This window comes from Balaenoptera acutorostrata, chromosome 19 (genome assembly GCF_949987535.1).
Source record: "Balaenoptera acutorostrata chromosome 19, mBalAcu1.1, whole genome shotgun sequence".
Classification (NCBI taxonomy): domain Eukaryota; kingdom Metazoa; phylum Chordata; class Mammalia; order Artiodactyla; family Balaenopteridae; genus Balaenoptera; species Balaenoptera acutorostrata.
Genome location: NC_080082.1, coordinates 53396520 through 53410230, shown reverse-complemented (window position 1 = coordinate 53410230; position 13711 = coordinate 53396520). Strand labels below are relative to the sequence as shown.

Genomic DNA, 13711 nt, shown 5'->3' with positions numbered 1-13711 from the left:
CCCTCTTGCACTGTTGGTGGGAATGTAAATTAATACAGCCACTATGTAGAACAGTACGGAGGTTCCTTAAAAAACTAAAAATAGAACTACCATATGACCCAGCAATCCCACTACTGGGCATATACCCTGAGAAAACCAGAATTCAAAAAGAGTCATGTACCACAATATTCATTGCAGCACTCTTTACAATAGCCAGGACATGGAAGCAACCTAAGTGTCCATCGACAGATCAATGGGTAAAGAAGATGTGGCACACATATGCAATGGAATATTACTCAGCCATAAAAAGAAACAAAACTGAGTTATTTGTAGTGAGGTGGATGGACCTAGAATCTGTCATACAGAGTGATGTAAGTCAGAAAGAGAAAAATACTGTATGCTAACACATGTGTATGGAATCTAAAAAAAAAATGGTTCTGATGAACCTAGGGGCAGGATAGGAATAAGAGCACAGACGTAGAGAATGGACTTGAGGACACGGGGAGGGGGAAGGGTAAGCTGGGACAAAGTGAGAGAGTAGCATTGACATATATACCCTACCAAATGTAAAATAGATAGCTAGTGGGAAGCAGCTGCATAGCACAGGGAGATCAGCTCGGTGCTTTGTCACCACTTAGAGGGGTGGGATAAGGAGTGTGGGAGGGAGACGCAAGAGGGAGGAGATAAATGGGGATATACGTATGCATATAGCTGATTCACTTGTTGTACAGCAGAAACTAACACAACACTGTAAAGCAATTATACTCCAATAAAGATGTTAAAGGAAAAAAGAAAAAAATGTGAGCTACCTTTGTAGGCTAGAGATTAAAGCAAAATGACCATTTTTTTTAATTTATCTTTTTTTAATTGAAATGTAGTTGATGACCATCTTTTTTATTTTTTTAATATTTATTTATTTATTTATTTGGCTGTGTCGGGTCTTAGTTGCGGCACACGGGGTCTTCATTGCAGCATGCAGCCTCCTCACTTGGGCACAGAGCTTCTCTCTAGTTGTGGTGTGGGCTCTAGAGCAAGCACGGGTGCTTAGTTGCCCTGTGGCATATGGGATCTTAGTTCCCCAACCAGGGATCGAACCTGAGTCTCCTGAATTGGAAGGCGGAGTCTTAACCACTGGACCACCAGGGAAGTCCTGATGACCATCTTTTTTAAAATACACCTTTTGAAGAAGAGCCAGGTCATCAATGTATTAAATGAGTATTGGTTGGTCAGAAACTCAGTGTAACCTAAATAGTTCGTTTAGAATTGGGGTGAAGAAAGAGGTTATCATGCTATGGTGGAAAAATTTGGTCTGTGAAAAAAATAACTTATTATTTCAGTCAATAAACATGTATTAAGCATTTCCTCTGTACCAGACACCAGTATCAGTGCTCAAGTAGACAAAGGTGGGCCCATAGGATTGCTACAGTGAAATATTTACCAATCGTTAGTAGGCTGGCCTCTATTGTGGGTGGGTTAGGAAGAAAAAGGAATGAAGATAATATAACTGAATTAACATCATGGAGATCTTGACTATGTCACTATTAGTCTACTTAGCTATCAAACAATATAATTGGGCCTATTGCGAGGATTTGGTTAAAAAATAACTTGTTGCAGGAGAGATGTTATTACAAGGTTGATCCCCTCCTTTTTTTTCTGATGCAGTGGGACATTGGGGAAATGTTTCACCCTAATGTTTAAACTAATATTAACTGGACAAGGAGAATTAATGAGCCAAAACTTCAAACACATTAAAACCAAAGGGGGAAATGTACAGAGGCAAGAATTTGTCATTGAATTTCTTGACAGTCAGAAGTCAGTGAAGGGAATTCCCTGGCAGTCCAGTGGACTTTCACTGCTGAGGGCCTGGGTTCAATCCCTGGTCAGGGCCCTAAAATCTCACAAGCCACTGTGCAGAGTGAAAAAAAAAAAAAAAAAAAAAACTAGTAAAATGATAATCCTTACTGACAGGAACTAATGTATCCATTTTCATGTTGACAAATAAGTCCTCACAAGAAACCTTCATCCAGTACGAAAAGACTAAACAGAACACTTAAGCCTCTCCCTCTCTTCTGAAAAACAAAAGATTGGCTGCTACAGTGGGTGAATGGTGGCCCCCAAAATGATATGTTCACATGTGAATCCACAGAACCGGTGAATGTTACCTTATTTGGAAAAGGGTCATTGAAGATATAATTAAGTTAAGGATCTTGAAATGAGGAGGTCATTCTGGATTGCGGGTAGGCCCTAAACCCAATGACAAAGTGTCCTTACAAGAGACACACGGGAAACGTTTACACGCAAAAGAGAAGGAAGCAATGTGACCATGGCAGAGAGATTGGAGTGATGCAACCACAAGGCAAGGAATGTCCACAGCCACCAGAAGCTGGAAGAGATAAAGAATGACTTCTCCCCCAGGGTCCCCAGAGCGAGTGCAGCACTGCTGACATCTTGATTTCAGACTCCTGGCCTCCAGAACTGTGAGAGAGTAAATTTCTGTTGTTTTAAGCCATCCAGTTTGTGGTCATTTGTTATGGCAGCCTCAGGAAACTAATACAAATACCAACCGCAACTCAAATCAACCACGTGGGGGGAATTCCTGGGCAGTCCAGTGGTTTGGAGTCTGTGCTTTCACTGCCAAGGGCCCAGCATGGCCAAAAAAAACAAAAAAATCAACCACGGGGTAGCAGAGTGCACGCTCTGTGATGGTTTCTGGCTGTTGCACTGTTAATACTAAATGTTCTGGGTTTAGTCACTGAGCCCCTGTGTCTAAAGTAAATGAGTCTAATTATCAAGAACTGAGTAAGACTGAAGTCCTTTATAAATGATGGGCCTTTACTGTGTCCATAACCACAGTACATGTGTAAAGAAAGCAAGGAAGTGAAACAGAAACTTCTGCATTTAGAAGAAAACTAGAGTAGGCTATGGAAGATGTTTGTCACTGTGGTTTTGTATCAGTATTTCCAGTACAATGCCAATATTTTGAGGGTAAAAGAAAGTAATTTTGATATAATTAGGAAGAATTAATTATTGGGCTCAAGTTAGGGTTTGCTTATGGGACGGGGTGAGGTGGGGGGCATTTCTATATTTTCTTGTGGCAGAGCAGTTCTGGGATCATTTTGTTAGTGGTTTGTGGCTGATCAATATCCTAATTCCATTGTTGGCAATAGTAAGTCACAGGTAAAAAGACATGCATTTGGGGCTTCCCTGGGGGCGCAGTGGTTGGGAGTCTGCCTGCTAGTGAAGGGGACACGGGTTCGGGCCCTGGTCTGGGAGGATCCCACATGCCGCGGAGCGACTAGGCTCGTGAGCCACAACTACTGAGCCTGCGCGTCTGGAGCCTGTGCTCCGCAACAAGAGAGGCCACGATAGTGAGAGGCCCGCGCACCGCGATGAAGAGTGGCCCCCACTTGCCACAACTGGAGAAAGCCCTCGCACAGAAATGAAGACCCAACACAGCTATAAATAAATAAATAAATAATTTTTTTTAAAAAAAGACATGCATTTGTGAAACTCAAAACAGGTTGAGTTTTTCTAGGTCCTGAGAACAGCTGTCGTGGTTGGAGAGCTGTCACACTTCCTGCAGAAATATTGTGTCCTAGGCAGTAGATTAATGGCATGGGTTATTTTCTTTGGTAGCTTTAGAACTTTGACAAGATACAGACGAAAGAAAAGCAAAAAGATACAGATGAAAGTCAAGCAGGACTTCCCTGGTGATCCAGTGGTAAAGAATCCGCCTTCCAATGCAGGGGATGTAGGTTCAGTCCTTGGTCGGGAAAACTAAGATCCCACATGCCGTGGGGCAACTAAGCTCAAGCACCACAACTACTGAGCTCCTGCGCCTCAGCAAGAGAACCCACGTGCCGCAAACTACAGAGCCCATTCGCTCTCTAGCCTGCACCACAACTGCAGAGCCCACACACCACAACTAGAGAGAAGCCCGTGTATCGCAAAGAAGAGCCCGCACACTGCGACAAAGAGCCTGAGAGCTGCAACGAAAGATCCCGCATGCCTCAACAAAGATCCCGTGTGCCACAACTAAGACCTGACACAGCCAAAAAAATTAATTAAATAAATTAAATAAATAATAAATATTAAAAAAAGAAAGTCAAGCAAAGTGGTTAATTTCTTTGCACACTTGTTGGACAAGATATTTTAAACCCACTGAATGAATGTTTGTAAGTTTCATATCATTCATTTAGCTTTTGAAATTTGGGAGGCTATGAAGGAGCTTCAGGAATATTGGAGACCTTGGTATATGACAGTCTGTGGTGGGGGAGAGGGAGCTTAAAGTCCTAAGTGGACTTCACTCTAATTCAATAAATATTTGTTGAGCACCCACTATATAAAAAAATAAAAGACACTATTTTGGGTGCTAAAATAGACAAAAAGTATAAAATAGGTGGCACTTTTTACGGCATTACAGATAACTTTTGAACACCCTCCTCTGCTTCTGGTACAAAGGGGTATGGGGCAGTTTGAGAAGAGGCTCCTCAGGTTTCAGTCTGATTTGATTTAATTTCAAAGGGCTGCTCACTTACGTTCCAGGATGAATGAGCCACACTTGAGTATACATGTCGATACCAAAGAGATAGCTGTACAGAGGCAAGTATTTTTCATTGTTTTCCTTGTAATAAGAAGTCATTGAAACAGAAGTTTCAGACTATATTGCAAATCTATAGTAATCAAAACAGTATGGTACTGGCATAAAAACAGACACATAGATGAAAGGAACAGAATCGAGAGCCCAGAAACAAACCCTCCCATGTACGGTCAACTAATATTTGACAAGGGAGCTAAGAATACTCAATGGGAAAAGGATTGTCTCTCCAATAAATTGTATTGGGAAAATTGGATAATCACATGCAGAGGATGAAATTAGACCCCTATTTTATACCACTCACAAAAATTAACTTGAAATAGATTAAAGACTTAAACATAAAACCTGAAACCATAGAACTCCTAGAAGGAAACACAGGGAAAAAGCGCCTTGACATTGGTCTTGGCAATAATTTTTTTGGATATGATACCAAAAGCAAAAATAAATGAGTAAGTGGGACTACATCAAACTAAAAAGCTTCACAAACTCACAGATATAGAGAACAAACTAGTGGTTACCAGCAGGGGGTGGGGGGGAATATAGCAGTGGTGGAAGGGGGGCACAAATTACTGGGTGTTAAGATCGGCTCAGGTGTGTATTGTACAACACGGGAAATATAGCCAATATTTTGTAGTAACTGTAAATGGAAAGTAAGCTTTAAAATTGTATAAAAATTAATTTTTAATTTAATAAATAAATAGCTCCCACACAGCAAAAGAAACAATCAACAACATGAAAAGGCATCCTATGGAATGGAAGAAAATATTTGCAAACCACTTATCTGATAGGGGGTTAATATCCAAAATACAGTATATAAGGAACTCATACAACTCAATTGCAAAAAAGAAAACCATCTGATTTTTAAATGGGCAGAGGACTTGAATAAACATTTTTCCAGAGATATACAAATGGCCAAGAAGTACATGAAAAGGTGTTCAGCGTCACTTATCATTGGGGAAATACAAATCAAAACCACAATAAGATATCACCTCACACTTGTTAGAATGGCCATGATCAAGAAGACAAGAAATAACAAGTGTTGGCAAGGATGTGGAGAAAAGTGAACCCTTGTTCACTCTTGGTGAGAATGTATATTGGTACAGCCACAATGGAAAGCAGTATGGAAGTTTCTCAAAAAATTAAAATAAAAATAGAACTGCTATATGATCCAGCAATCCCAGTTCTGGGTATACACCCAAAGGACATGAAATTAGGATCTCAAAGAGATATCTGTACCCCAGTGTTCGTTGCAGCATTATTCACAATAGCCAAGATATGAAAACAACCTACATTTCTGTCTATGGATGAGTGGATAAAGAAGATGAGAGAGAGAGAGAGAGAGATAGGTGATAGATAGATGGATAGATAGATAGGCATTGTATATGTAATGAAATATTGTTCCACCATGAGAAAGAAGAAAATTTTGCCATTCGCAACATGGATGGACCTTGAGGGCATTATGCTAAGTGAGATAAGTCAGACAGAGAAAGACAAATACTGTATGATATCACGTACATATGAAATCTACAAAATCCGAACTCACAGAAGCAGACAGTAGATTAGTGGTTGCCAGGGGCTGGGAGGTAGAGGAAATGGGGTGACATTGGTCAAAGGGTACAAACTTCCAGTTATAAGATGAATAAGTTCTGGGAATCTAATGTTTAGCATGGTGATTATAATTAACGATGCTATATTATATACTTGAAAGTTGCTAAGAGAATAAAACTTAAATGTTTTCACCACCAAAAAAAAAAAAAGTTAATTATGTGAGGTGATGAAAGTGTTAACTAATTCTATTGTAATTATTTCAAAATATATACATGTATCAAACCATCACATTGTACAACTTAAACTTATATGTTACGTGTCAATTTCATCTCAATAAAGCTGGGGGGAAAACATACCTTTCCTCTAGACTTCTTTCTATTTTAAGATCAGGCTTCTGCAGGACCATGCCCTTGGGCTTCCTAGAAACCCTTTCCTCTAGCTGGGAAGCTCACCTACGCACTGCCTCATATTTTTGAACTTTTAACAAAGGGTCATAAAGCCACACCTTTAATCTGATCTATACTCACAGGCTGTTTTTCACTTTGACAATCTTTTTTTTCACTGGATGTGAAAAAAGCTTTTCTTTCCCAACCTAGCAAGTCATAGTCTCTCTATATTTCCTTTAAATTCTTCTGGAAAGTCAGCCAGTTCCTTCTATAGTTCAACCCTTTCTTGCTACGCCGTATCATACTCATCAGTGAGTAATCAGCATTATGCTTGGGTATCTCCTTAGCCAAATACTTTCTATTTTCTGTTTCTATTTCTATTTCTGGGTAATCACAGGCCACAGTTTGCCAATTATTTCACTACATCATAATGAGTCATCATTTTTTCTGTTCCAATAACAATTTCCTCACTGTTTTCCCTACATATCTTAGCCTTTTCTTAGGGCACTACCCAACTCCTGATACCAACTTCTGGAGCAGTTATCTATTGCCACAATAATGTTGCATGGCAAATCACATCAAGCATTTATTTAGTCTATGAGCCTAAAAGTCAGCTGGTAGCTCAGCTGGGGCTGACTGATCTTCCCCCCGACCCTGCCACGAGCTAACCACAGATTGAACCTGGGCCCTGGCAATGAAAGCACTGAATCCTAACCACTGGACCACCAGGGAATTCCCAGCACTGATTAATCTTGAATGCCTTGTCTGAGACCACTTTTCTCAGTCCCAAGTGTCTTCCACCGTCCAGCAAGCTGGTCCAGGGTTGTTCTCATGGTCGAGACAGGAGTCCAAGAGAGAACGGAAGCATGAAATGCCTTTTGAGGCCCAGTCTCGAAACTGATACACCATCATTTCTGCCACATCCTATTGGTCAAAGCAAGTCACAAGGCCAGCTCAGATTCAAGGGATGGAGAAAAGGAATCTACCTATTGATGAGAAGAGCTACAAACTATTATTACAAAAGGTGTAGAAACAGAGAGAATGGAGAATTGGGGCCACTTTTACAATTAATCTAGCACAGTAACAATCTTGGGAAAAGAGACAAGGCTTGTAACATCATGTTTAGACCTCACCACAGCATTAAATATCTCAGAAGAGATAAGCAAATCTGGAAAATCCCCTTAGAGAAAGAAGCACCTATATCCACCATTAAGTCAGCTCAAGCCCATCTAGTGGGCAGAACATGTAAGGCCTAGAATAATCAGGGGTAATAAAGAGGCAAGAATGACATCATGATTTCCCCAATTGTCCTAAGCCAGGTTCAGATTCTGAGTTGTGGTTTCAACCCATATCCATAAAAGTACTGATTCAAGTCAACATGTGTATTTATCCTTTAAAGGAAGTCTTTGTTCCCAGTAAGGATAAATATCCCACCAGTGCTATTTATTACAGGCTTTTGCAGCCTTTGGGAGAAGAAGATCCAGTCCCTTTCCTTATAAACTCTTCACCTCTTCTTTTAAAATGTTAATTGTATGACCATAGGTTTAAATTCTCTATTTTTTCCTGTAAAAATATACCAGCGTGGAGCCCCTGATATCAGCTCCCTTAATTGTTTAGTCTGCACCATGACTAAAACTGTCCTCAAATGATTCTGAAATGCTGGCGGTGAGTCAGAAACAAAGATGCTACAAGCCGCTGCACAGGAACAGTCTTGGGAGCAATAGTTAACCTGGAATCTATCTCAAATTTTTGCTTTCATCTCCCCACATGAGCACTTCTGTTTAATACACCATAATTTTCTCTAGAGCTATTCTTATCCCTGGATAATGGGAGGGCCTTTCAGCTTCAGCTGGAAGGTGATTTGGGGCCTCAAAAGGCAGGACAGATATCTGCCTCCATAGTATTATAGCAAATTACTGCAATTTCTAGTTTCCCCTCTAATAATATATGTTATTATATAAGTCTGGGGATTCTTCTATTAAATATTTGTGATTTTCCAGGCAGCCTGAGGGTGGCAGCAATGGACCTTTGCTCTCCAGACTAGCCTGGGAGCTGTCTTAAAGGAGCCACACACTTAGTCATTGCCCAGATGCTGGGGTGAAGCTGTGTTTGAAGCAGCACATAGGCTGGATGTTGTGTTTTATAAATGTGGTGCTTGAACCAGGAAAATAAAAATACAACCTCGGGGTTTCCCTGGTGGCGCAGTGGTTAAGAATCCGCCTGCCAGTGCAGGGGACACGGGTTTAAGCCCTGGTCCAAGCCCTGGTCCGGGAAGATCCCACATGCCGTGGAGCAACTAAGCCTGTGCGCCACAATTACTGAGCCTGCGCTCTAGAGCCCGCGAGCCACAACTACTGAAGCCCGCACGCCTAGAGCCCGTGCTCCGCAAAAAGAGAAGCCACCACAATGAGAAGCCCGCGCACCACAACGAAGAGTAGCCCCCACTCGCCGCAACTAGAGAAAGCCTGTGTGCAGCAACGAAGCCCCAATTCAGCCAAAAATAAATAAATAAATAAATTTATTTTAAAAAGAAAATGTAACCTTATGATCTGTAGGTGAGATCTAATGCCTCAAAATAGCTCCTCCTGACAGGGCAGAGAATGAGTCACTAAACTTATTTACTGATGCCCATGAATCACGGCACCACCATGGGGGTCATCACTAGCAAAATCAAAGGCGGAATTTCCTTATATGATGTTTCTCACGTTAATTAGAATAAAGAAAAAGTAATTGGAGAGTCAGTATTTAAGATGAATGTTGCAATATTATGGGACACATAAAAATAATGGTAATGGGGGCTTCCCTGGTGGCGCAGTGGCTGAGAGTCTGCCTGCCAATGCAGGGGACACGGGTTCGAGCCCTGGTCTGGGAAGATCCCACATGCCACGGAGCAACTGGGCCCGTGCGCCACAATTACTGAGCCTGCGCGTCTGGAGCCTGTGCTACGCAACAAGAGAGGCCGCGATAATGAGAGTCCCGTGCACCGCGATGAAGAGTGGCCCCCACTTGCCGCAACTAGAGAAAGCCCTCGCACAGAAACGAAGACCCAACACAGCCATAAATAAAATAAATAAATAAATAAATAATTAAAAAATAATAATAATAATGGTAATGGATATGTAACTATCAAGAAAATTAAGTCGCCTAGAGGGGTGGGATAGGGAGGGTGGAAGGGAGACGCAAGAGGGAGGAGGTATGGGGATATATGTATATGTATAGCTGATTCACTTTGTTATAAAGCAGAAATTAACACATCATTGTAAAGCAATTATACTCCAATAAAGATGTTTAAAAAAAAAAGAAAATGAAGAATTTATAACCACAATGAAAAACATAAGTGAATCTCATAAAAATAATGTGCGAAAGAAACGAGACACAAGAGTATGTAAAATTCAGAAAAGCAAGCAAAATTAAACGACAGTATCAGAATGCACCCCTAGGTAGTAAAACATAAAGAAAAGCAAAGAAGTGATTACCATACATATCAGTATAGTAGTTACCTCTGGGTAGAAAGGAGACAATAGTGATACGAAGGGGGAAAGGATTCTGGGATACTAGAAATATTCAATCCTTGACCCAAGTGGTGGTTACATGGACGTTCACTTTGTGATAAATCATTCAGCCGTATATTTATATTTTGTATATTTTTTCCTGCATGTTATATTGTACGAAAAAGATTTAGAAAAAAAATGTCCAAGAATAGCCAAAGCAATTTTTTTAAATAAAAGGGAACGTTATTACAAAGTTTTAGTAATTAAGAGGATTGGTATGGGTGAAGATAGGCAAATGAATAAATGGAAAAGAATAAAGAACCACACCCTACCTCCAAAATAACCCATGAATCTAAACTATCTGGGTATATAATAGAGGTGGCATCATAATCACTAGAGAACAAGAAACTTAGGAAGAGGCATCCTAGGATGTAATCTTGGGAAAGCCAACAGGAAGCGATCTTGTGAGACTTTCCTTGTAAACATTAAACTGGTTGAAATGTAAAACAAGGCTCGACTCAGCCCTTAGACATTCTGGGTAACAGGGGAAGGTTTCAGGTGTGTTTGTTGGCTCTTCCGGCCGCTAGGTGGCACCTGGAAGATCGCGGGCGCCTGGGGATGACTCATGCGCAGTGCTCTTAGGTTCAGCCGCAGACCCTACGCTCGTGCACGTGGGTTTGCCCACAGCGTTGACCCGTGTGCACAGCGCTCACGCACGCGCATTTACGTGCACACCGCTAATCGCGCTGTACCGTTATTCCAGTTTTTCTGAGAGCGGCCGAGCTGACCCCGCGGTCCGGGATGTCCGAGCTGCCCGCAGACAGCAGTGTCCCACTGACGGGCGCGGCGAATGACAACGGCGACGTCCCGCAGGCGGAGGTAGGCGGCGGGAGGCGGGAGCCGGCCCCAGCGCAGCCTGTGGAGGCCAGGGACCGTCCGATGGCGGCGGCCAGGGAAGGTCCAGTGGCGGATGCCAGGGAAGGTCCGACGGCGGCGGCCAGGGAAGCCCGGATTGCAGAGGTTGCCCGATTGTTGGCGGAGCCAGCAGACGAAGAGGGTCCTGAGGGCAGACGCCGGTCCAGGCCCGGGAACAGCCCAGGCCTGGCTGCGTTGCCGTATCTCCGCCTCCGTCACCCACTTGGCGTTTTAGGAATTAATTACCAGCAGTTTCTCCGCCACTATCTGGAACACTACCCGATTGCTCCCGGCAGAATTCAGGAGCTTGAAGGACGCCGCAGGAGATTTGTGGAAGCCTGCAGAGCAAGGGAAGCAGCGTTTGATGCCGAATATCAGCGGAATCCTCAGAGGATGGATTTTGATATTTTAACATTTAGTATAACTCTGACTGCATCTGAAATTATCAATCCTCTGATAGAAGAACTTGGTTGTGATAAGTTTATCGGTAGAGAATAGTTTAGTGATGAAACTACTTCAAGAACCTCTGCGTTCAATACAGTCATACCAATCCTGTAACTTGATTTCAAGTCAAAGTATTTGAGAATAAGGCAAGGCACAGTTGAAAAAGAAAAGGAAGCTTATCAAGAAAAACCATCAGAAAAGAAATAGAAAAAAATAAAAACCGTTATGACTCCTCTAACGTTCTCTGAGTTTGTGATTGATCCAGATTCTTTTCCCTGCATTGTGGAAATGTCTTTTAAAATTGCTTCACTAAAGTGAAGAATGGTTTTATATAATTGAGACTTGATGAAGGAAAACTGCCAATAGAGCCCATAGTGTAAGATTGATTTTGTGTTTTCTGAGGCATTTCAAATGAAAGGCAAAGTAAATACTGTATATATTACATGATAAATTATGTATTCAAGACTATCGGAAATTTCTGGATTTTTTCTTTCATTCAATTTTTAATACTTTTTTGGTAAATAATCTATTTATAAGCCCCCAAAATATAAAGTGTGCAATGAAAAGTCTTCTATCCCTTTCCCCCCGCCCACCCAGTACCTACCACAATTCCCATCGGTAACCACAGTACCTCTTCTGTCTTTTCGGTTTCCCTATATATACACAAGCAAATGCAAATCTAGGTGGGTTTTTTTTTTATTTCTTCACAAAAGTTGGCAAATTATATTTATTGATCTATGCATTGCATTTTCAGTGAGAACTTATCTTAAAGCTCCTTCCAAACCACTACATTTCCTCATTCTTTTTTAGAGCTGCATTTTATTCCATTCTGTGGTTATGTTGTAATTTACTTAACCAAGAACATACTGATGGGCATTTAGGTTTTTTCCCATCATTTTCTGTTGGCCAAAAAAGTTGCTCTAATAGTTAATCTTGTCTGTATATCCCATGGCATGGGCACAAATACAGTATTGCTCTGATTCTAAATGCACTTTTCATATATTGACGTCTCTGAAATTGCGGTGTATCTTACATTTGATGGTGTAATACAGCATTTTCATAAAAATAATGGTGCATATTATAATCAGCAGCTTCTTAGATTCCTTGTTATGTATAATATCTGCAGTACGAATTTCCAGAGGTGAGAATTCTGAGGTGAATGCACTCATGTGAAAGTTTATAGATATTACTAAGTTGCCTTCCATTCATGTTGTACCTCTTCACACTCCCACCAGCAACTGCTGAACATGGGCATTTCCCCTGCAGCCTTACCAGCACAGTAAGTCATCAAATGTCTGGATTTTGCCAATCTATATAGTTGGAAAACGGTATATCAGTTTTTTTTTGTTTGTTTGTTTGTTTTAAAATTTTATTTATTTATTTATTTATTTATTTTTGGCTGTGCTGGGTCTTCGGTTCGTGCGAGGGCTTTCTCTAGTTGCGGCAAGTGGGGGCCACTCTTCATCGCGGTGCGGGGACCGCTCTTCATCGCGGTGCGCGGGCCTTTCACTATCGCGGCCCCTCCCGTTGCGGGGCACAGGCTCCAGACGCGCAGGCTCAGCAGCTGTGGCTCACGGGCCCAGCTGCTCCGTGGCATGTGGGATCTTCCCAGACCAGGGCTCGAACCCGTGTCTCCTGCATTAGCAGGCAGATTCTCAACCACTGCGCCACCAGGGAAGCCCCAGTATATCAGTTTTAACTTGCTTTTCTCTCATTATGAGGGAAGTTAAATATCTTTTCATTTGAGTCATACATATTCCCTTTTCCATGAACTATCTATTCAAAATCTTTTCTCCATTTCTTTCCTGAATAATTTTGTCCTTTCTTTATTGGCTCTGTTAACTATTAATGAAATAGTGAGATGAGATATGATAATATAATAGCTTGTAGTGTGAGTTATGGATATTTTTTCCTAGGTTGTCATTTGTCTTTGGTTTTCCTGAAAGCCTTTTGGCATGGAGGTTTTTGCTCTTGTTTCCTTTTATCTTTTAAACCTGCAAGATTTGGGGAATTCCCTGGTGGTCCAGTAATTAGGACTCAGTGCTTTCACTGCCGGGGAACGGGTTTGATCCCTGGTCAGAGAACTGAGATTCTGCAAGCCACGCAGCGTGGCCAAAAAAAAAAAAAGAGAGAGAAAGAGATAAAAAACCTGTAAGATTTTGAAACTCAAGGTTTTCTCAGTGTGTGTGCATGTGTATGTATGTGTGTGGTTTTATTGTTCATATTTGAATTTTTGAACCATTCGGAATTTATCCTGATGTACAATATGAGGTAAGGATCCAAATTTTATTTTTTAGGTGGCTACCTGTTTGCCCCAACACCAGTTACTAACTAGCCCATCTTTTCCCCAC

At 41.5% G+C, this 13711-nt stretch overlaps 1 protein-coding gene across 1 annotated transcript; it reads left to right on the top strand.

Annotated features, from left to right (window-relative positions):
* The first annotated feature begins 10667 nt into the window (after positions 1–10667).
* On the top strand, positions 10668–11815 carry LOC103007964 (EP300-interacting inhibitor of differentiation 2). Its single transcript, XM_028165968.2, has one exon. The coding sequence runs from the start codon at positions 10803–10805 to the stop codon at positions 11412–11414; it is 612 nt and encodes a 203-aa protein (XP_028021769.2). The 5' UTR covers positions 10668–10802; the 3' UTR covers positions 11415–11815.
* Positions 11816–13711: the final 1896 nt, after the last annotated feature.